Source organism: Phlebotomus papatasi, chromosome 1 (assembly GCF_024763615.1).
Source record: "Phlebotomus papatasi isolate M1 chromosome 1, Ppap_2.1, whole genome shotgun sequence".
Lineage (NCBI taxonomy): Eukaryota > Metazoa > Arthropoda > Insecta > Diptera > Psychodidae > Phlebotomus > Phlebotomus papatasi.
The window spans coordinates 63,603,476-63,627,857 of NC_077222.1; the positions used below are offsets into that span (position 1 = coordinate 63,603,476).

Below are 24,382 nucleotides of genomic sequence, written 5' to 3' on the forward strand. Positions count from 1 at the left end.
GGTTCCCTGTCGAACAGACGTTCATCCGACCCTAAATCACTTACATATGGAACACGGAGTGGTTGTCAAAACACGTCAATATGCTCCATTTTGATGAGAAGTTCTGACAATGTGGAGGCCTTTAAGGAGAACTTAAAGTAGTTTATATATGGTTTTCTTGAAAGTACGATTGAGAAAAGTCAGAGAAGGCAACAGGAGACAAGTAATGGACAAAATCAGTGTAGATTTTGCGACGTTTTTCCCATAGAGTGGTCATTTTTAACAACGAATTAATGAACGTAAACTTTTTAGAAAATCTTACTGAATGCACAAATTTTAAGAGACAAGTTGATGGAAATTGATTTATTTTGTGAAGAAAATATTTTTAAAGTAAAGCTCATAATTGAGTTCATTTAAATTTTGGATACTTAAGGAGGTTCCTGAAGGTTATTCATGTTAAGGGCCTAAGTAAACTAAAGATAATACTCAAAAATATTTAGCCTGTAACATTTTGTAGTAAAAGGATTAGGTAAAGGATATTTACACGAAGAATCTCTAATTGATGATCCTAATACTTCAGTGTATGACAGTTTGGGATAAATATTTACTGCAAAATATTACTAGATAAATATTCTCAAGGATCAGCCTGAGTTTATTTGAGGCCTAAGAATTCGAAGCCTTGATAGCTTTCACCAACATTTGAAATTCTTTCTTTTGGAACCATTCCATTAGGAGGAGATTGGGCTACTTTGAGCTGTGGGGCTACATTGTTATACGACTTTTTCGCATATTTCTAAAAGAATTTTGGTCTTAAAATTATTTTATTTAGTTTCGCAATTGTTTTGAAGAGCTAAATTACATTACGCTAAAGCAATGTGTCCTTTAGAAATATGCGAAAAAGCGTATATCAATGTAGGCCCATAGTTGAAAGTAGCCTCATTTCCCCCTAAGCTTTTCTTCGTGAATTACCGTAGTAATTTCCCACTATAAGATGACTTTATTACTAAGTTAGGCTTCGGAACAAGATACCATTACAATATTTAAATAGAGCCCCACGAGCCCCACGATGTTTTTCAAGTGTCTTTTTAGTGGTGATCCTGCAAATTGGTCTTTCCACAACATTAAATGACCACCCAGTGCATCACAGAAAAGAATACTTTAAAAAGCTACACGTAGTTACAATAAAATAACTCACTTGACAAACGTCTGGCGGCGGTTCGGTTGCAAAAAATCTCTGAAATGCGACAAAATATTATCTTCTCTATTTTATCCTTATTAGCAGGTCGTGTCACTTCTTGTGATATATACTTTTGCATTCCTTATTAACGAAAATAGTGTTGTACAAAAGGGTTTTTCTCAAACCTATCCTGAATTTTGGGACAGCTCAAAAGAATATGAGTCTTCCAGCTCAAATTTTCATCCCAATGTTTTTGTTGTAATAACGACAATTATTCACAATTAACCCAAATAACTGTATTCAACTAAATTATTATTAAAAGAATTTTCTTGTGAAAATGACTTAACTCTAAGGAATTAAACAATTTTCACATTAAAAAACCTCTCATTTTCTCTACGTTAATTTTCGCGGCCTTTCGAAGAATGCCAACAGGCACCACCAAATTCACTTCGGGCTTTCTTTTAGCTCAGGCCTGGAGTACAATCTTTCAAGGGGGCGTGGCTTAAAATGTTTTTTGGGCGCAGCTTACTCAGAAAATCAATTACTATCTCATACTGTAGTATCGTACTGTAAAGGATTGCCAATTTTTTTTTAAAGGCCTCTAGAAACGGATACTTGGGGTTGCCATATCATATGATACACAGTAAAAAAATTTACAACCACTACGATTGGTAATTTTTGCACGAGCGCTATGGTTGTAAATTTTGTGTATTGGAAATGTTGTGTATTGGCAAAGTTGTGTATTTTAAATTTTATAAAATGGCTTCCTGTCTATAATTTTGATTGTAGAGCAATTTTGTTCGGTTTATTTGTATTATCTGTGATATGTCTCGGTATTAAACTAAGAAAAAAAAAGAAAAAAAGAATAAAAAAAGGAAAAAAATAAGAGAGAGTCTGAGACTTGAACCCATAATCTTTGCGTTGATGGTCTCGTGTTTTCTGCCTGCGCTACCGACTTGCTTACTTATCTTCAGCAAATGGCCAAGAGTTGCTTCGTCAATTTTTCTAATTTACATGATGCTTCCTCTGTTTTCTGTTATTACATAATTATTCCTAATTTTTCACGACTGAGGCACATTTTAAGAATCCAATGAATGATTCCAGAAGACAATTAGGCAGTTAAAAATGCAAAATCTATCTGAAATCTTAGAAAAATTGCAATAGTAAACAATGGAATTTTGACAGTTCTCACACAAATTTTCCAATACACAAATTTCCTTACACAATACATAATTTTACTAGCATTATGTTAGTATCGTACCACCACTATGATAGTAATTTTACAATTTACAACCATATTGCTTGTGAATTTACACAACTTTTCAAATACACAACTTTATTTCTCACACAATTTTTTACTGTGTAGTTCAATTTTTTTTGCTATGGTTTATCACTGAATGCTTCTTTTATATGAAAAGTATGAAAAACACGTGAGTGTGACTGAGAGAGATGGTGAGATTTTCTACGATATTACGTATTCATAGGTGACAAAGTTAGCGGAAGTGAGGCGGAAAGTGTTGGAGTGAGATGAAAAATAGATATATGTATGAGCGAGAGCTCAATAAAATTTTCGTTGCGAATTGACGTGTGGGAATTTGATTGTGTTCAACTGGTTGGAGAGCGATACGTGAGAGGGTAAGAGAGAATTGTGTGATTGAGAGAGAATTTTAGGAGAGTATTTGCGTATTTTGACTCTCTTTTGTTTACATTTTCAAGGTCACACGGGAGATTTCCCACAACACAAACACATTCCCAATACATTTCCCCTCTCAACTGGTTGAGAAGTTCTTTGTTTGTTAGTATTTTCTGGGTAAATTTCATAATTTAACGTAATTTAAAAAATTTTCATTTCTCTGGGCATTTTTCCAATATGTCCAATATTTTATTAAAATGACTATGGGTTTTAGGAGCTATGTTTCTTATAGAAGATTTCTTTGAGTATGAAGAAGACCATAATATTCTTCTATACAGGCCATTCTATGACGTTGTTTGTGCATTTCAGTATATAAGAGGAAATTGTTTTGGCAGGATGAGAAATTGAGGAAAGCAATTTTATATATAGCATACTCCCATTGAGAAGATTCAATAAACGATGTAGCTCGATGTTGATGGAAAGGGAAGGAGGAATGGGAAATTGCTGTACAAGATATGATAATGGTCCTGAATCCCACCATCAAGCAATACCCCCAATGTCTTCTCACTCTCCGGAAATCGATTTTCACGGTCACCGAACATGCTAATAATACTTGGCGCGTGTGAATTGTCACATTTATGAGAATTTGCATTTAAGGATTTAGTAGGACCTTTTCTGTTTACAATTCTTCCATCATAAAACAAAAAATATTATTTTCAGAGGTTCGGTTTTATGAGGGACTTCCGTATTTTCTAGGATTATTTTGATTTTTGAGAGTGAAAGAGCAATATCTATTTTGCAAATCTCAAAAAGAAACATATACTGAGTACCAGCTGTTTTCTCTTCAACAAGAGTTTTATGTACATACATAGTGATGTGGAGGCGCCTGGTTAAAGCGCCCTCATCTCAAGCTTTCTATTTGGTCTTCCTTTTGCATGTTTTCCTACACACACACACAAACCGTTAGGGCAGTTTCGTACATTAACTGAGCTCAATGACGTCAACAGTGGTTGATGGATTTATTTATTTTGTATAATGTCACATATTGAATTACTCAAGATGTCTCCCAGCAATGTTGATGAAAGTATGGAAATTATTTTGTTCACATGAGATTAAAGATTAGGTACAATTTGTCCAATAAAATTCAAAATCATAAGCTAACCAAAAATTAATTTAAAAAAAAAAATGGAGAAATTTGAAATCTAGAGAATTTTCTAAAACTTTTCAAACGTATTCATCTATTGTATTAGCTGTTATTAGTTTATATCATGAACTTTGGAAACTTTTCACATTATTGGACAATATTATAAGAGCTTCATGTCATAATAACTGATGACTGATGAGGCTATTTGCTCTCGTCTCTAGAGTCTAGAGTGATATATAGAGCTTTGCGTTGGTAGTCAAAAAGGGTTGCAAAGTCTTCAAAAATTTTTGAAAGTTGCTTTACATTTTTATGAAGGTACGTAGAAAGAAATAATAAATAAGCGATTGAATAGAATTTTCTATTCAGATGATACAAGAAAAGGGGAGGAAACCTTTGGAAGGAAGGTGAAGTATAGCGTAATTTTATATTTTATAGAATTCAGAATAAAAAAAAGGATGAAAAATTTGGTAAATTCTCATATTTGTTCTATAGGTTACTTTTATATTTATTCTATATGATTCCAATACAAATGAAATGTTAATTTAGAATTTTAAAAATGCTAATTATTTAATTCTCTTTCTGAACTATTTATACTTTGAGTATAAATGCTTTATATGAAACATATCTTTGCAATTGGCGAAGGGTTGTCAGAATGTTTGATGTTTTAAGGGGGTTACGTGGGTCAAGTAGACTAAAAAATACATATTTTTCTAATTTTTTTTCAACGAAATAAAGAAATATTAATTTCGAAAATATTTTCCAAAATTTTCATCAAAATATCATTTAGGGTAAGTGTGCCAAATTCCGGCCAGCTTGCAATTTCGGCCACCTTTTTTGTTCCTCGAATTTCCATGAACTTTTAGATTTTACGTACTCTAGAGATTATACAATGCAAAAGAATAACAAAAAATGTAACTTCGACAAACGAGATGACGTGAAAATGATATTAGAAGAATTCCCGAAGGGCAAGGAACTATGAGAATGAAGGTGGCCGAAATAGGGTACCAAAGCTATGTCTATATTTTTATTCATTTTAAAATGTATTAAGAACTATTTTAGAGTAAATAAAGACGGTAAACTCTTAACAAGGTTCCAAGCAACACTCTTTCAGAAGAAAGAATTAAAAAAAAATTAATTTGTATTTAAAATATTACATTTCAAACTTGAGACTTTGACGCTTTCATGCAACTATGCCGAAATTTGGCACACTTACCCTATTGAGACCTGATTTTTGATTTTTGGAGAATTTCACTTCTCGAACTCAAAGTGAATGCAGTGAAAAGAGAGTAACAAAAAAAGTCAATTAGTATTGAAAATATCGCACTTCAAACTTGGAACATCGATGCTTATCAGCAGACTGTCCAAAATTATGAGCTCTTACCCTATACCCAAAAGACATGCAAGAAGATAATTCACGGATAGCTCTATTTATGCGAGTGAATATGTGAGCTAGTGAACATCAAAGGCTGCGGACAGTTCTACCCTTTATTTAGGTTTTCGAAATATTCGAGAACTGGGCAATACTTTCAAATATTTTCATGATTTTACTGATCGAACTCCACGGAGAGATCAGTGATATATAATCCCTCTATTCCCCCCCTCTAAATTTCCATCGTCCACCCCTTGGGCACCACTTTTGTCAACAAATTTTCAAGTTTCAGACGATTTCTGAGAAAAGTCGTCACGCTGTTTTTCCGTCTGTTCGTCTGTCCGTTCGTCTGTCGCCAGATCCAGAGGCCAAACGGTTAGAGATAGCGAATTGAAACCTTCGGGGACCCCCCCACAAGTTGACTCAAATATCGTTAACCCTTTAACGACGAGACAGTTTTCGCTGACGGAAAATCAGCAATAAAAATGAAACCGATCAACAAAATTGGTAAAAGATCTTACATCTAGCCTTAGAAAATCCAACAGAGTCTGATTCGGTGTATTTTTTTACCTCTATGAGCGATAGGGACAGAAATAGCCAAAAAATAAAAAAAAAAATCTGATAATACCAATGAATGACTTTCACTTTAATGAAAAATATTATGTTTGAGTATTGTAGTTTTTTCCAGTTTTTCTTAAAAAAAAATTATAAGTTTAAAAAATATTTAAATTTAAAATCAATTTTCAGAGAATTTAAAAATTCGTAATTTTTTAGCTTAAAAATTTACTATATAGCAAATAGACTTGCAAAAAATATTCTAGATTCCTTCAACCTTCTAGGGTAAATGTCCTAATTCAAAACCATTTCCAAACACTTTAACTTTGACAGAAGATTCAACACATTAAGTTTATATGTTTTCTGAAGAGAGAATTACATAAATTTGCTCCTTGACTCTTCTAGAATGTTACTGTTTAGTGAAAATTCTTTAGATTATAATTTGAAAACCTCTTAAATACAAGAAAAATACGCGAGTGTAAAATACTTCTATTGGAAACGAATTAATCCAAATGGAGACAAGGGAAAGTTTCTAATTGGAGACAAACAGTGTAAGTGAAACCACGACGACAGACTTCCAAAACCTTGTTGAGTTGCTCTTGAGCGCAGGATTTGTTCTTATTCCTGGTCTTTTCTCCTTTCCCATCTAAAACAATAAGAAAATCTCTCCAAAAAAATCATATTTCCAGGGTTTCCTATTGAAGCATTTGCACACTTCAGAAAAAAACCCTTTTGTTCACGAAATAGGTAATTATTTCATTTGAAAACTTCACGTACCCTTAATAATGAAGATTAGCATTTAATTTAACTAAAATTGGCCAGAAATTTTCATTAAAAAACCTGGTCGATCGATGAAAAATTCTATGGTGAAAAGGTACACTTTTAATTTTTCTGAGAAATTAACAATTTAAAATTTGTGAATATGAATGGATTTTCGCTTTATTTGGAGCAAAATTAACTAAATAATGAAACTGTGGTATAGAAAATATATAAATATAATAATTAGTACTGTATTTATCATGTAAACAACGACGTTTCCATTTGAAGTAGCGAAAAATTTCCATTTGAAGCAGGGGTGACATGATAACTTATGCCCTAGACACACTTACGACTAAAGTCTAGAGACGACTAAGCTCGTTCATAGCCAAGTCAGTTCCTGACACACTACAAATGAGACTTAGTATTCACTGGTATCCACAAAACATAGCTTTTGTGGGTTTTTATGCAGATATTCTTATTGCAATGTACATATACTCTGCTTCAAATGAAACTATTTGTAAATTTATGTCTTAGTCCATATCCAATAATTATTGTTAATTACATTTATTTGTGAGGTGGAAGCTCTCTCGCGACTTAAGCCGATTTCCGCGATTCTAGTGATAATTCTTGTTGTTACACGTGAATTGTGAAGTAAATTTGCAAGTAGTATCATTTACAAAGAAGTAGTAGTGCTTTTCAGTAGAAGTATCTGCATAAAAGTTGACCAAAGTTATGTTTTGTGAGTACCAGTAAATGCTAAGCCTCGTTTGCAGTGTGTCAGGAACTGACTTGGCTATAAACGAGCTTAGTCGTCTCTGGACTTTAGTCGTAAGTGTGTCTAGGGCATTATTTTCGATAGTATCGACTGTCGATTCTGAAAACTTTAATCGATATCTTCAGTTCCTGTAAGTGATATAGATATTTATTAGCTGTCACATTCTTTTAAAAATGTCACTATGAATGGCTTAACAATGCGTAAAAGGTCGACATTCGCTTAATCTAACAGAAATAGCTTTATCGATACTGTAGATTCGATAGTGTCGAAAAGTTATCATTCCACCCCAGGTTTTGAATTAGCTTAATTTACCCTTCGTTCTCAAAAAGCAATAAAATTTATCGCTATCTAAGATTTTGATACCTTCGGGAACTGGGCTAAGCCTCTAGTCTAAGGACCGCTTTAGGATTAGAGTAGGTGAGATTGTGCGAACCTCATGTAATACCTCTTAACTTAAATTCTCGTTTTTGTATTTCTTCGTCGAAGATAGCAAAAAAAAATTAAAGTTGTTTTATTTAACATTTGCTCTACTTCTCCTTTACCTCTGTTGCCTGAGAAAAATGTATGAGGGTGTGAATGTGTGGGCTTGACATAGAATTAAATATTTCTATATTGCGCCTTTCTTTCTATGCTATTATATTTACTACTTTATCGTACTAACTACCCCTATCTTTTGTACAATAAATGGGGAAATGGGTGACAGAGGAAGTGGACACATGGGAACTGTCAAAGTGTCTTTGCGTTCTACCGCGATTGGAAAGACAAACACAGCGAGTAGGAATGAATTAATGTGAATAAAAAAAAGAATGCCCTTTGTGTATGATTGCAGGAAAAGGACATTTATGGAAATGAGGTGTCTCGTCTGGCACGTCCACTACCTGTAGAATATTTACTTGTTGATGTGCCCGCGTCCTCACCACTTGTGCCCTCGTATACATTCACCGTGCGGGAGGATAAACAGCCGTTTCCGGTGGAGAATCGTTTGTTGGATGGGCATCTACAGAACTTCCCAGCCCTCAGTTCATATCTATCACAGTGGCGTCCAGAGGAATTTCTGGATGCTGTGTCGGACTTCCATTTGCTTGTCTACCTGGCCCGTATGGACATGCTGCCGATGAGAGCGGCCATGGCGCCATTGCTGATGGCTGTACGTCAGAAGGATGCTGCAGCAGCTGATGAATGGCGTTCGCAGGAAGTTTGGCGAACCCTGGAGACACTCATTGCGGCCAGTTCGAGTGCAGCCGGGGGAACGGAACAATATCAGGCACCAGGTGGAGCAGCTGGAGCTGATCCAACAGCATCCTGGACATGTAGTCACTGCACTTTTATCAATCCTGGAGATATGCAGAATTGTGAGATGTGCAGCTTACCACGGTGAGTACTTCTCTACATAAATTACTATCTGTGGTCAGGAAATGTCATTCTGAGATTTCTCAGGGTGATTAATCTCATACTCAAAGGGGATTATGTGAAAATTTCTCTCTGTGTCAAAGGAATGTGTCTTGAGATATAGGAAGAAGATTCATATACTAATTAATTGTAATGCTGCAGCATCTATGTCTTCAATTTGTGGCTTTTCGTAATTGAATTGAGTACTTAATGGTAATTTGAAGATGAGTTGTAAAGATTTTAATTACTATTGAAGTGCTTGATAAGGAAATGTTATTTGATGTGATCCGTTGGGTTTGAAAATGCAATTTAAACTTTTATTCTTAAATTTAAAATAGAGTTTCTTACTAGATAATTGGGAAATCGATTTTCACTTAAGGATACCGTTGAAGGATATTCCCTTGAATATTCCGGAAGATTCTATAAATTCCATCTCGCTTTTATTATAAATATTTGAGAAAGAAAGAGATTGAATTAATGGATTCTCTATAACCCTAATATCTCACCTTTTATTGTCTTACACAAAACGCTATATTAGTCCTTTCGCTTGGAACTATTCTTTCCAATTCTGAAATAAAACATTGAATATTAAAAAATTCTTATTGGCATTGAAAATTTTATTATTATTATTATGCGAGAAGTGTCTTTATTTTCTCGGCTTTGTAACTTTAGAGAACGAATATTGATGATTTCTGTATTAAAATTGAAAAAGTCAAAAGCTAATGATGTTGACGAAAAGTCCTATTTGTCTTACATCTCAAAGACAAATTTTTGTTATATTTTTTAGCTTTTCAAAAGAATAAGAATAGTTTTTTTCAGATTTTACCTTTATGTTTTTTATTGGTAATTGATTTTCGACGGTGGCAGCCATAATCCTGAAAGCCAAAATCCCGAAAAGGCCAAAATCCCGAAAGCCAAAATCCCGAATTTTTAAAATCCTGAAAGAGATGAAATTATATGGAGGAAAATGTTTAGAATAATTTTCCAAGATACAGAAGATTTCCCTTTGCTTCCAGCAAGTGCGGATGAAATCGTGGGAATAGCTATGACACTTTTAAGAATTCGAGATTTTGGCTTTCGGGATTTTGGTCCATTCGGGATTTTGGCTTTCGGGATTTTGGCGTTCGGGATTTTGGCTTTCGGGGTTTTTGCTTTCGGGATTTTGACCGGGACCCGATTTTCTACTTCCATTATTGCAACTTTTGCAATAAATCGATTCGTCTATTAAAACAACTTTATTTTATACTTTTATTATTTTATACCTTACACAAAAATTCCCACATCACTTTATGTATGTAATTATATCAGAAAATTTTTATTGCAAGAGCTTTAAAATCTTGGAAGAAATGCTCCAATTCACTAATTTTGTCGAGGAATTTAACTAGTAGGGGAAAGTACTCTCCCTTCGAGCGTGCATGCCTTCGAATAATGTGAATTTTCTTTTATTTTTCATAAGACACTTACACATTTCTATTAACTATTAGTTATCTTGTCATCAATTATTGATAACTATGTGACAATCATGTGAAAATCTCTTAGGAAGCGTAATAGAAATTCACATTATTCGAAGGCATGAACGTTCAAAGGAAAAGTACTCTCCCCCTATGTCTTTTTTTTTTTAAATAATATCAATAAACTACTGAAGACTTTTTAAAGCATATTGACTGACGTCATTATGCCAATACGTATTTTGAAGCCCTTATTAATGTTTATATTAGGTCTCTAAAATGCCTGAAAAATATTTATATTTAATAATATTTAAATATTTATATTTTTAATACTGGCCTGGATAATCTAATTTCTTTAACCTTGTTTTTTTTCAAAGAAATCTGGTTATTTTCTGAGGCCTTTGTCTAACTCAAATCATTTGAATTAATTTTAAATATCTTACCATCAATAATATTGATCTATAATTTGGATAACATTTCGCTCCTAAATTTTATAGACAATTTCTGAAGACAATAAATTGCCTAAATAATTCTCCTTACTCCTAGATCAAAATTTTCGGACCTAAGCGTTCTCTTAAGTCCCCTAGATCTCTAGGAAAAATCTAGAATTGGCAATGTTTCAATATTTCTACTTTACCATGGAAATTTCATAAGAAATACTATATTTGTAGAGTAGAAAGACTTATGTTCATGTCAATAACTTTTTAGTTCCATTTTTTTTCAAAAACGAAACAATTATAAATATCTTTTAAAAATTTACCTTTGAACAATAATTCAAGTTAGTCCCATATTCTTCGAGTTTTTGGGTATTTGGGCAGTTGCCTCGAAGCTCTGGGACACTTCCTAAAATCTGAGTAGCTCATTGGGAATCCCTTGGCTTGGGCTCTTTCGTTGATCAGGAAAGCCCTCCTCCTTACTAGTCATGTAAATTTTCTTAAGAGCTCAGTCTCATTAGAAAATTTCTATAAATAGCCTGAACTTCTACCTGAGTTTTTACACTGTGTCAGCCCATACTCAAATTCTTTTACTACTCGAACTCCACAGAGACAGCAGTATTTTTAATCCCTCAATTTTGGGTTTTCTGTTCGAAATCTGAAGTTTAGAGTTTTTTGACATCATGCTGTTTGTCTATGTGTTCGTCCGGCTGTCGCCAGATCTAGAGACCAAACGGTCAGAGATAGAGACTTGAAACCTTCGGGGGATCCCAATAAGTCGTCCCTGAGTCCATACACATGCCCCTCACTTTTCCCCCATCCACCCCTTCCCTTCCAAAACCATATTCATTTGAGATTGCTCAAAAACGTGTCGTGCAATTTTGTTCGTTTTTGGATTTATTTACACTAACGTTCAAAACATTAAATACACACTTCGTAAGTTTAAATACACCTGGTTTGGACCGGGAAAACGCTGTAATATCCAGTTCTATTGACTGAAATAGTTTTTATATAAGAACAGTTTTAAACACAATTTGAGAAAATACATGGGCTAAAAAATTTATAATTTGAAGATCAGTCAAAAATGTGCTTTTTGGACAAAAATGCAAAAGTAGTCCCCCATTCTAAAACTGATCTAATCTTTTAATAATCATTTAATATAAGCTAAATACTATTAGTAAATATTATTAAGAGTCAGAAAAACTGAAAATAATGCCGAGGGAATATTTTTGGTACGGATTGTGGTCGGTTTCCGGTGTGATGTGTTCTGAAAGGGGTTTCTTCTTTGAATATCAAAATTTTCAGCCCAAATTCTACTTTTTTCATATATTTTTTTATTATTTTTCAAATTGCTTCTTATTATTGTAGCAATTTCATTTCTTTTACATCATTATTTTATTTAAAAAAAACATGAATAAAATCATCAAATTCAGTTCTCTTCGAAGAATTTTCCTTTAACTTTGATAAGCGCCTCACAAATTCGGGGCATCTTGTTGATCAATTTCTCTAAAATGTCAGAAGGAACTCTGCCCACATATCCTGAAGTATTTCCACCAAGATTGGAACTGATGTCGGCGCTTTCTCTCGAACCGTTTGGTCGAGAAAATCCCAGAGAATTGCAATGAGGCTACAATCGGGTGGCTGGGCTGAACAGTTTTCCTTTGTCCAGTTTTCGGTAACCCTCCCATAAGTCGATATTGTCTAGGGGAGTCTTTTTTTCTCTTTCGTCTATACCTATGACTGAAAAATTAACCCAAGAATTAGGTATGTGAAAAGGTAAATCACGGAGGGCCCTATCTCGTAAGTTTGAGCATTCTCCAAAGCTGGGATGCTTTTTCTCTTTTTTTATTCTTGAATTTCCAAATGAAAAAAAATGGAGAATCCTAAATCTAAAACGAAGAACGGAGTCGTTGTTTAGTAGATCCAAGGTATTTCGAAACACAAACCAGTGCAATAATATTGGACACAAAGTTGGTTATAATTAATATTTCCTGATAAGGATATTGTTTCAAAAAGTTTGTATATATTTATTTCACATGTCTTAAATCCCTCCCTATTTTAGAAGGTTTGTGAAGGCAATCTATGGTAGAAATTTCATATTTCGGCACATTTTATATCTTGGAAGATAGAGAATCTTTAAATTTTGCCCTAGATTCCCTGTGTTAGTTTTTTTATATTTCTTTCATGAAATTATTTATCTGTCCCATTTTTCCAGTCGATTTATTATTTTTTACTGTCTAATAAAACAAAATACTGCCTTGTTTTATTTTTACCCATTTCAATAATATATTCAAAGTTTTTCAATAAAATCTTATTGATATCCTTTGAAAGTGTGGAAGATGAAAATAAATTTCCCAAACTCCGGTAAAATCAATAAAATCTCTGGATTGGACATAAAGTCACGATTGAGAAAATTATCAGATTGGGAAGGAATCATTGTCATCATAGAAGTTGATTATTTAATACATAGATTTATATCTTTTCTTGATAAATGAAAATTGAATTTCTTTTCTATATAAATATATGATTTTGAACATTTCCATTTGGTGATGTATGTAATCTAAAAAATTTAATACCCATTGAGAAGTTATTCGTGGAAACTTTGAGTTTAACAGAATTTAGGAAATATTCATTAGTGGCTCTAAAGAAAGTTAATGTATAAGTCTTCAAACTTTGCCGTTAAGACTGAAATTCAATTACATTGATGATTCTATCGTTTCACTTTGAAATAAATATTACGTAATTTCTTGCGTTCATTTTGAAGAACTGAAATTGAAAAAGAAAATTCAGTGCATCTTATAAAATGGAGAAAATATATCAATAAAATAGTTGAAATGATATATAAAAAGCTTTTAATTGCTTATTTTATGTTGCAAGAGTTTTATAGAGAGGGATTAAGTTTTTTTTTCTTGATACAATCACAAGATATTGCAAAATCTTAAGACCGACACGAGAGAGAAAGAAGGAAAAGATAACTGAGCACAGAATATAATTTTTAGAAGTTTCATTTAAGTGAAACTAGTGATGAACTAATACACATTTTTTCTCTATACTTTATCCTGAAAACCAATTCCGTGCAGTGTCTGAAAGAGGAGAAGGAGGAATTTTGAAGAGCTGTGACAGAATATTCTACAATATGTTACTTATAAAAAAAATGTGCTGATAGAGGTGGTTCTTTTATTTAGACATCGATTGAGAGAGCTGCTAAGATAGTATGCAAAGAATTGGTTTTACAATCTGAATGGAAAGATTGTTGCACACACAGAAAAAAAGCAAAGAAAGATTTGAATCTGGCGAAATAAAGACTTGGCCGCATTTAAAACCAATTGGGTATTTTTATTTCACGGTTCTACTGAAGCATCTTCATTGATTTTTATTTTAGAGATTTTCAAATTGCTATAAGATGGATTGTCTTTTGCTGCTGATACTTCACGGAGGATTAAGGATAAATTTCATTCGAAAATTCGTGTGTTGTAATTTGAATAAAATGAGTATAAAACACGAATTTCTAGAGCTGCCAGGAATATTTATTCTGAATTAAGTCATTTCTCCTTGTCGACAATCAGATTAAGCTTGAATTAGAAGAAGAGATTTCGTATGAAAATCAAAAATGGGCAACAGTAAAATTACTTTTGCTTTGCACCCCTGCTCTAGCATTTAAGGATGATCTTTGGACCATCCTTAATTCCTAGGATTAAAGCAATGCTTGAGAAAAGCAGCGGTGCAGTTACCTTCATCTACGGTAAAGCCATCATTATGAAATTACATTTACGGTTTAAGATTGACACTTTCCTGTAATATTAACAAAACTTTGAGAGATAACTGAATTGTTCTAATTAAGGCTTTTACTTTTAAGAAAACTGCCAAAAATTACATTTGCAGAAGCAATAAACCCCACCATAAGCAACAAAGGCGCTGCATTGGCAAAATTCTCGCTCTTTCGAGACAATAGTCTCCTTCCCAGGACTATAGAACCTCTGAGGGTGGTGAAGCCGATTGTCAAGCGAGTATCTTATGCCCTAGACACACTTACGACTTAAGCTGAGAGACGACTTAGTGGAAAATGTTGGAAATGTAGTTTAACCCTTATTTCTAATAAAATTACGCTAAGCCGTCTCTCGGCTAATCCTTAAGTCTGTCAAGACCCTTATAGAACAATTAGTAACGAATAGGCATTCCAGTAGAGAAAGCGGTTTGAGAATCGAGTCAGAAATCTCATCCGCTCAAGACCCAACGGTCTTGCCTAAAGCTCCACTGAGATTCCCGTTAACTCTTTCGTCTCCTTTGGGGCTCTGGGTACCCGTGGAAAAAATAATTTTTTAGACTATTTAGAATCGATAAAATTCGGATTCTTGTGGATGATTACAAACTATAAGGATGTCCAAAACTAGGATATTTTTTGCAGGATCCCAATTCACTCCTGAGCTTAGATATTTTTGGTCAAAAATCGTGAATTTTCGATTTTCTGCTTTCTTGGAGATATTGTGACTTTTTTGATATTTCTAGACCAGAATAAGGGAAAACCTCTCGGGGCCAATAAGTTTGATAACTAACAATTACAGGTTGCATAAATTCGAAAAATATTTTTTTCTTAAATTTTCAAAAACTTTTGGGTATGCTCGTCCCCAAAAATCTAGACGTCAAATGTAAAGTTTCCCGCCAAATCTCGCCATTTACTTTTTGACACCAACCTTGTAGCAAAATTCCAAGCGGGAGCGACATTTTTGCCAATATGGCCAATGATTTTGGTACTCGTCAGCGCGAGAGATTGCTTTCAGAGAAGTTTTTCCTATTCTTCCTGATTTTAGTGAATTCTAATTGCCCAGGAAATGTCTCTTAGGCTTTTAAGAAAGCTGAATGTGTCTACAATAACTTTGTGTTGAGAGAAATGTGTTTTAAAGTCTTATTGTGTGAAATATTTTGAGGAAAATATTGGCAAGCAAGAATTTGGTGTGTTCTTGACCACTTCCTGGACATCCCAGAAGATACTGGTCAATAATTCATCTTGTTTTAGTTATCAATATCGTACAGAAGTCCTTTGATACGCACAAATAGTTTATAAAATCGATAATATTGACTTTGGAAAAATTGAAGCTTGTATCCTTTGCGTTCTTTTGGGGACGTGAGTACCCATGAGTTTTCCAATTTCCCAGAGGAGGAAAAAATTCTTTCTCTACAAAAGTACCATATTTGACCACTAAGACTTACAATAAAGTGAGTTTTACTGAAATTCGTTCGCTGGATATGTTGTGGTCCGGAAAAAGTTAATTGCATTTAAATGCTCCACTTTATGCAAATTTCTTACAATTAGATGCCATGAGACATAATTCTTGTTTAGATCTTCGGATACATTGTGTAGGAAAATTAATTAATTTGTCAGTGTCTTTAATAAATAGACATATTAGGGGGTCCCTTAACGATCCTAAATCGGAAATCCGTTCGTTAAGGACATGTCTAGATCTTTTTATATGCATTTATTTAAGGTTTTGTTTTATTATAAATCATATACTTAAAGAATTTACATTTTCTCGAAGTCAATGAGGACGAGTGGATCACATTAATTTTTACTGACTATGTAGTTTTTTTCCTGTAAATATTGAAAAAAATGGATGACCGGTGATCTATTTATATACTCAAACTCAAAAGGTCGAAAGATGCAAAATATCATCCTCTATAAATCCCCTAAACATACCAAAGCTTTACGATGAAAGGACATTGGGCAAAACGGTTTAAGCTTTCGCCACGGATGACACCTATACCATCGAATAGGTATTGGCAAAGGTAACAACTTTTGTTCCGGGACCAACCCCAAATGTATGTAGGAAAGCACTAAAGACTAGAGCATAAAACATAATTGTAATGATTTTTTTTTTGCAAAACTCTTTTTATACAATAACGGTTAATCGTATATTGGTCGTTTCTAAGAATAATTTGTAAAGAAGGACTCAAAGAAAGTTTTCCTGGAAGAAACCATATCTTTATCTCTTCACTTTCCCTGCAATTTTCCAGATCTTCCTTATAAATCTTTTACGCAGGGGCCTATCGACATTTCATTTTTCCATACGCTTTTGCATAGAGGCACTGAAGACTATTGGCAAGTTTTTTCCTAAAGAGAATTGACTTATCAGTCTAATCAGTCTAATATATTATATTTCGAAATCGTGAATTAAAAGCTATCTAAAAATACCTATTTCATAAAGTTCGCCGACATAATACAAGAACTACGAGGAAATTTGTTTAAGTCGCGGTGTATTATCTGCAAAACGTATTAAAAATGCACCGCCTCTGCTCGAAAAACTCCGGGAACATTTAAGAATCATCCATACTGCGAGGAAGACGTTCCTGGGCGATCCACGATCAGCAGATTCATCCAATACGAACATATTGTAATCATAACATTTTATAACAAAATAAAGTATCTCGATACGATTAATAATAATTAGAAGCCGGAACATAAAATGAATTATGTAAACTTTGACATAGCGGAAGATCTAGATCTAGAATGAAGCTTTCCGTAACAGAAATGTAATCTGGCGTTGTCGCTTTGGTATTTTTGTATTAAAATATGACTGTTCCGCAACACAAGAACGGAATTATCAAAGACTTAAGGTTTTTCTTTAATTGTTTGTTGATAGAATTTCCAAAGGCTCGCCCCCTCCTAAATTTGAACCAGAATACGTAGGCTTGAAATACCGAATGAAGTTTTGAATAGGTATCTTCTCCATTGTATTTTAAGGGTCTGGCGGGTTTTATTGTCTTTATTTTGCAATCCTAATTCAAAACTTCAACAAGAATCTTGGCTGTTATGAAATTATTAATGTTTATAGACGTATCTCTAGACTAGACCTTAAAACGCCCTCACTCTATCCGAATCGTAACACATCCAGCGAGACAATTTCACATTATTTTGATCAAAAATATCTTAGTTCGGGAAGTAATCGAGCTCCTGCAAATAATTTCCTAGATTTAGACATCCATGTAAATCCATAAGAATTAGATTTGTAAATCGATTCTTTAGAAGAAAGGTTGTCCGAGAGTATCGATATTTCCTTTGGGTGTACCCAGAGTCCAAACGGACGCGGAAAAGTTAACTGAACAAAATATTTATGCATAGAATAACTGCGTAAAGCTAAGTCAAGCTGCTCTACCTGGATTTCAAGATTTTTTAAGGACATCCTTCAAAGAAAAAGGAATGGGATTTCAAAAAATAATCTCAAATTCCTAACGATAAGTATATTTGATTTATGAAAGTCAATCAATATATTTTTAAAAATTGATTCTTTTTGTAAAATTCTTTTTAACTTGAGCCTTTGTCCTGAATATAATTTACCTTTACTTTTTCAAAAATTACCCTGAATGCTGCACTTTTCCAGAATTACCATATCGATTGATATGTTATCAGTGGATTTGGTAAAGACATTTCTTGTTTGTGTGTTATCATTGGCTCTCTTTGGCTGCTGATATATTCTGTGGATTTTCGCACGTATGCACAAAAATTCGGTGAAGGCCGAAAATATTGACTTAGTAAGTGCTGCTTACTCCAGTGTTAAGAACTTTTTCAATCGTGCATTGCTCAGGACAGATCAATTTCAAGTGAATTCATCAAGATGGTGAGTAAATTATCCTGGACTTTCCCCCTTTTCGTCATCTGTGCTGATAATTTTCTTCCATCGCAGATGCGTCAATTTGTCCGTGGAATGGCAGATTTGCGCCCCATAAGCCACCGCCCGGCCTTTGGGTTCTCATGGAAGGGAATGAAACACCATAAAGCGGTAAAGTTTAAAATTTATTTATTTTTTATTTATTCTTTTTTTCTTTTCATATTTTTTTTGTTTGTTTTTTTATTTGTATAAGAAAAAAATTACGCTTTCAAATACTTCTCCATTCAAATATCATTGTGAATAAATAGATCTTCTGTACACTAATTAATAAATCTAAAATGTAAATACGATAATAATGTAATTAGATTAAATATTTTACCTCCACATTTCTTTTCAAAGTAAAATTACATACAAATGTAAATTTCTAAAATATCAAAACTCTCATCTAAAATATTATTGAACAACAGAAAAAATGACTAGGTTTCAGTAAAATGTTTCATCTCTTAAATCTGATGATTTATTTATTTTTTAATCATTTAAATTGTTCACCAAATATAAAACAAATATAGATAAAAGAATAATACGATAGATAAACAAAATTGGTGAAAAGCAAATTCGATGGGACTGTGGTTGCAAGAAGTTCAACACTTAGTTAAATTAAATAAACTAATAATCTCTCTTTGGTTCTGATCTAATTTTCTGCTATGCAGAGATTTGTTAATAGGGAAAATAAATAAACATTGAACACAGATTTTGGTTTGTTATTTTTTTCTAATTTTCAAAATTACCAAGGTAAAAAGAGATTTAGAAAAAAAAAGAGGAATTCTAAGTCTAAGTGTTTGAACTAATTTTTTTAATCGAAACAAACTAAATGTTTTGATAAATTTACATATTAATATGGTTTTTAGTAACTTTAAATTGAAAAATTTGTACAAAATTCTTTTGAATGTTAGAAATTAAAAGTCTATTGAGGAACTCAAGGGAGGACAAAAAATCACTAATTTACTAGCTTCGCCCCTAATCAGTAATATCTAAGTTTGATTATTTAGTAGTAAAGATTAATAGACCTTAATTATCACAATTTGATTATTAGGTATTCTTTTTTGCATTTTTTTTCCTCCATCCATTTTTTTCCACCTTTTCAACTCGTCATCATTTAATCGTTTTTGTTATTGTTGTCATCATTTATATACATGTCCAATTATTATTTGAAATATTTCTTGCGAATTAACTATATAGAAATATAACTATTATTCATTTATACTTACCTTTAGAGATAAATATTTCATTAGAATTCAATTTTTTTCTTTTATTTATCAAGCAAATCTCTCAAAAATACACGATTTATTTCTCTTTATTTTTTCTTTCGCAAATGAAGATGATGATATTTTAACGATATTCACAATGATTTATATTTCATTAATTAGCAATGTTTTGTCAGTATTTACGAGTGAGATGATAAATATTTAGTTAAGAAGTTTATGAGAAAATTCATCTAAAAATCTACAGGATATCTAATATTGAGCAATTGTCTGAAGAAATATATTATTGGTATAAATAAAATGGAAAATTACAGCAGAAATATGAGAAAGAATTGTTTACACACAAATTTTACCATAAAATTCTTCACAAAATAAAATAAAAAAATATCTCAATCAGGGAAGAATTTACTGTAATTTGGTTAATATTACTTTGGCACTAATATATTTTCTATATTAAAATTTCCACACTATTCTGCTTATTTATGAAAAAATCACTGTACACAATACACTATTTTAGGGAAGAATTTTCTACCACTTGAGGAGCAAAATATCGTTTATTAACACGGTCAAAATCAAATTAGAGACAAAAATAATTAATAACGAATAAATCTACTTTTAGCTGCATTTTTTTTTCACTTGATTTCATGTAATTGATGTTATCTAGACGAAGGATTAATTTATACAATGTGTCTCTGGTTAGGTGTCCCAAAAGAAATTTTAATTCTTAGTTTTTTTTATCATATAAAAGGATATTTTCTTCATTCTAAAAACTTAAAAAAAATATTATAAAATCATTAATCAATCTACTTGGAAAAGATTTTGCAATCAAATTTTTGAATATTTATCTTCCTAAAATCAATTTGACTATCTCAAAATTTAGACAAATATTACTCCTTGAATTTTGTAGAGAGATCAGTAAATTGTTAGGATTTGTTATGATAAGAAAGTGTAAAATAAGAAAATGTACCCCTAGTGCCCTATTAATCCTGTAATGCGAAATTCCAGTAACCATCACATATAAGAAATAATACGAGGATAAGAAACCTTTTTGAAGCTATCTTCAGACTCAAGGTTTCGCTCAGTTCCTGAAAGTCTGAAATCCTAAATAGTAATGAATTTTATTGGTTCTTCAGAATCGAGTAATCAAATAGATAATTTATTCTTAATAATCTTAATAACGCTTCTTCAGTAATAAGGGAAGCTTGGCAGAAGCGTAGTGAGGATGGCCGAGCGTAGTAGTTCGACTAAATTATCGGTTTTCAAAGCTGTGTTTATTCCTATTTTTACCTATGTCTGAATGAAATGACCGAAAAAGTAAGATCCCAAATACAAGTTGCCGAAATGAGGTACCTCCGGGCGGTTAATGGAATCGGAACGTAGCTGCTTGTAAGAAACTTGAAATTGAGGAGCTCAAGGAGCTTTCGGGTTGAGAGATCATAACTTCGATAGTACAGTAGACTCTCGCTAATTCGGCTCTTTTAAGATCGGGCTACTTTTTAATTCGGGCAACAGTTAAATTTGAGAAAAGTTTGTTGACATTTTTCAAGTTTGATAATGATTATCAAATAAAGCAAATATGCTTAAATTTTCTATGGTTTGTCTTAGTTCTGATGTGTTTTTGCATTATTAAGGGGTATTCATGAAATTTACCATAAATATGAGTATGCAAGCTCAATATGTGTATGCATATGAATAATAAATCGTTGCATTTCAAAAGATTTGTCGCCCTAATTTCTCTCTAATTCGAGTCACATTTTGGTTCCAAATGCCCGAATTTAAGAGAGTCTGCTGTATGTTCATATGGCGTCGACCTCGAGGCAGTCCTAGGACAAGGTGGTTGAATCAAATTCAGGACCTTGCCTAGGAGCACCTTGGGAACAAGCGCCTGGCAAGTTGGCCTTTTTATATGTAGCTATTTGAAGCCAATTCCTAAATTGATCTCGGACTCAGTTCACAATGCTCCAAGGAAAAATTTATTTAAACAAAAATTTAGTATATTTATCCCTCCATACGGAAAGGTATCTTATAATACGGAAGAACTTCTCACTTCCCAGAAAAATTCCCATACGCATTTGTATGTGAAAGTAAGAAATTGGTTTCAACTTTGAAGGCCATTCGCCGGGGACTAGCTTGGGAATCACCGCCAATTTCTTCTTGAATTAGCGTAGAATCGAAAGGCGTGGGCTACTAATCTGGATGTCCTGAGCCCGCAACGCCAAAAGGGATAAGCGCTTGAAAATTATATTGATTTTCAATGAGCCAATCCTAGTCAATTTTTTCCGAAAAACGAATGATAAGAAATTAAAGGAGTTATGCCATATGGCTAAGTCTCATACGGTTTGCAAACAAGTGTCTTGGTCTAGTTTAGTTACTGAAAGTCTTGATTTTTTAAACAATCAGCAATTATGGTAATTTTTCAAGATCTCATAGACCATTTACCTTTTATATACGATCTTAATTGAAAATTAGCCGCAAATGGCTTTTAATACATCAGAACCGTTAAGCAATATAGACAAACTTTAGGGTCTGATCCCCGTATAAGGTTATCGATTTCTTCGCTCTTTGGAAGTTATAAAAGGGCTTATCCAATCGGTGTATTTTTTTAGGACACACAAAAAAGATTAAATTGAGAATTTATATTTTTTAATTAAAAATAATTATATTACACAAATGTTGTCACTGTTGTCACTATTATTACCATTAAAACTTTCACGTTTTCACCCTTCAGAACATATTTTTCTGCATAAGATCAGCATTGGTCCCTGGACATTCTGAAGGAGGGGCAGATCTTTTTGAAAAAAGAATGAAAGGAGATAAAGTTGCTCGAGTTAGTCTCCTATCACAAAAATAGCAACAGTAACATTTCTTTTGTGCCCCTTTTATCTTATTTACTTTAAACGTTTAAACTAATTCGTAAGCTATCAAAAAGAGCTAAATTTTGAAAAAATATTCCGGAGAAACACATTTAGAGATTTAAATTATCTGAAAATATATTAACACTAAACCTACCGACCGTTTTTTGTCGTTTTTCGCTCAAATGACAAACCGCGGTAGGGTATACTCAACAAATTTGTCTTGGAAAAGAGCAAAAAATTAAAATTTAAACATTGAAAAATATATGACATGCATATTTATAGTAATTCATAAAGTTTGATAGTGACATTGTATCGTTTAAATATGTGTTAATTTTAAACCGGTCAATTTGACCGGGTCTTGGTAGGTTTAATGTTAAATTCTTTTTTTCAGGAGTACATAAAAATCTTAAAATTGCAATAAAATTGTATTGGTCCCCTGTAATTTCCAAAGAACGTTATAAATTTCATCTATAATGTATAGAATGTCAGATCCTAGAGTATAATTTCGTTGCAGAAGTTTACTCTTTTTGCCAATTTCGCATTCCTGAAAACGTTAAAAATTCTTAGAGTCTGTCGAATTATGATGAATATTGCTCCTATACCTCCTACATAAATTTTAGTAATCAATAATTCAGGAATGTGATAGTGAAGGATGACTTCTCCCACGTAATCAAACTCTCCTTTCCCGGGGGGAGGGGCGAGATAGACATACCTAGATATTATTTGGATAAATTGTATAGCCAATTTTAATGAAAGGAATCAAAAATATCATTCATACTGAAGATTCATGAAATATTTTCTGAATAACCATATTCTTTTCGGTTGAGGCAATTACTTTATGATTAATTTAATAAAAATATCATTAAAAGATTCAGAAGTTACTGCTAAAAATTGAAATTAACAACCCTGAATTTCAAGGAAAATCCACTTCCATAATTTTAACTAGGTGGAACCCCTTTGATACTAATAAGTCGTGGGCTTTAAAAATTTTGTTTTGAAAGAAAAATTATGCAATATTTATAATATTCAGAATCTTATGAATTTTCTGAATGATGAACTTTAAGACAGCAGTTATCTAGATTTGTGTAATAACGCACTATTAAATCACCTTCATGAGATACTTTGAGTCAAAGCATATAAGTTTTTTTTTTAGCGGAAAGGTCCCTGTCTCAATTCTCGCAGTTATTACTCGGAATACCGTCCGGGGCAAAGAATAAAATGTTATGAAGACGACATTTTCACTTCTGATAAAGTCAAACTTTTGCCCAAAAACTCCAAGAGTGCGGAAGAGGTGTTCATATTGTACTAAAGTGCTTCTGGGAGGTTTAAGATGGACTTAGTGTATTCCTCAGTATGGAACTATTGTAATTATACAAATATTTCAATACGATTAAAAGTGCTTGGTTCTTTGTTCGCGGTCAAGGGACTTTTCCATAATTTTGTTTTTGAGTTTGATAGATCGTAATTTTAACATCTATCACCGTTTGATTTCTTTCAGCCACATAACAGCTGAAAACACTGTTAAATAAGTTAAACACATGAAAATATTGTGAATTTGGAACTTCTAAAATTTTATCCGTTGTGGTAGGAAACTCAAAAATCGATGGATTATTGTTCTATCTCTTTGAGTTCAGGCAATAAAATTGTGAAAATATTTTTTTTAAAGTTTTTTACAATATTTAAAATTTGTAAAATATTATGATTCTAGCTATGAGAGTGAAACTTAAGCTACATAGTATAACCTTTACGGGTAGCTCAAGCCAATATTTCGTTTATATAACGTATAACCGAGAAACTTTACCATTTTGATTTTTCATGATCAAAGATTGGATTTTGAAAGGTCTTAGAAAATCTATTACGCAAATTTTGGGCTCAGGTGGTAATGAATAGCTGAACCGGTAATTGAACATTCACAGATTCAATATATGTAACCTCTTTGAATTTACGATGGTTTTTAAACGATGAGTGAGTCTGTTTAAATCGATAAGGCACCGATATACCC

At 32.7% G+C, this 24,382-nt stretch overlaps 2 protein-coding genes across 4 annotated transcripts in view; both read left to right on the forward strand.

Annotated features, from left to right (window-relative positions):
• Positions 1-13,988, forward strand: part of LOC129799995 (nuclear protein localization protein 4 homolog) — a 49,254-nt gene extending 35,266 nt beyond the window's left edge. The window contains exons 6-7 of one of the 2 annotated variants that reach the window (XM_055844341.1): positions 8,221-8,765; positions 13,743-13,988. In XM_055844341.1, coding sequence (XP_055700316.1) covers positions 8,221-8,765; positions 13,743-13,749 — 552 coding nt within the window. In that variant the 3' untranslated portion in view covers positions 13,750-13,988. Of the gene's footprint in view, positions 1-8,220; positions 8,770-13,742 lie in introns of those variants that run through there. The other variant, XM_055844342.1, reaches the window with a different exon arrangement.
• A 3,989-nt stretch (positions 13,989-17,977) lies between these two features.
• The window catches only part of LOC129800015 (uncharacterized), an 82,936-nt gene continuing 76,531 nt past the window's right edge, over positions 17,978-24,382 (forward strand). The window contains exons 1-2 of one of the 2 annotated variants that reach the window (XM_055844364.1): positions 17,978-18,272; positions 18,339-18,434. In XM_055844364.1, the coding sequence (XP_055700339.1) occupies positions 18,270-18,272; positions 18,339-18,434 (99 nt within the window). In that variant the 5' untranslated portion in view covers positions 17,978-18,269. Of the gene's footprint in view, positions 18,435-24,382 lie in introns of both variants that reach the window. The other variant, XM_055844363.1, reaches the window with a different exon arrangement.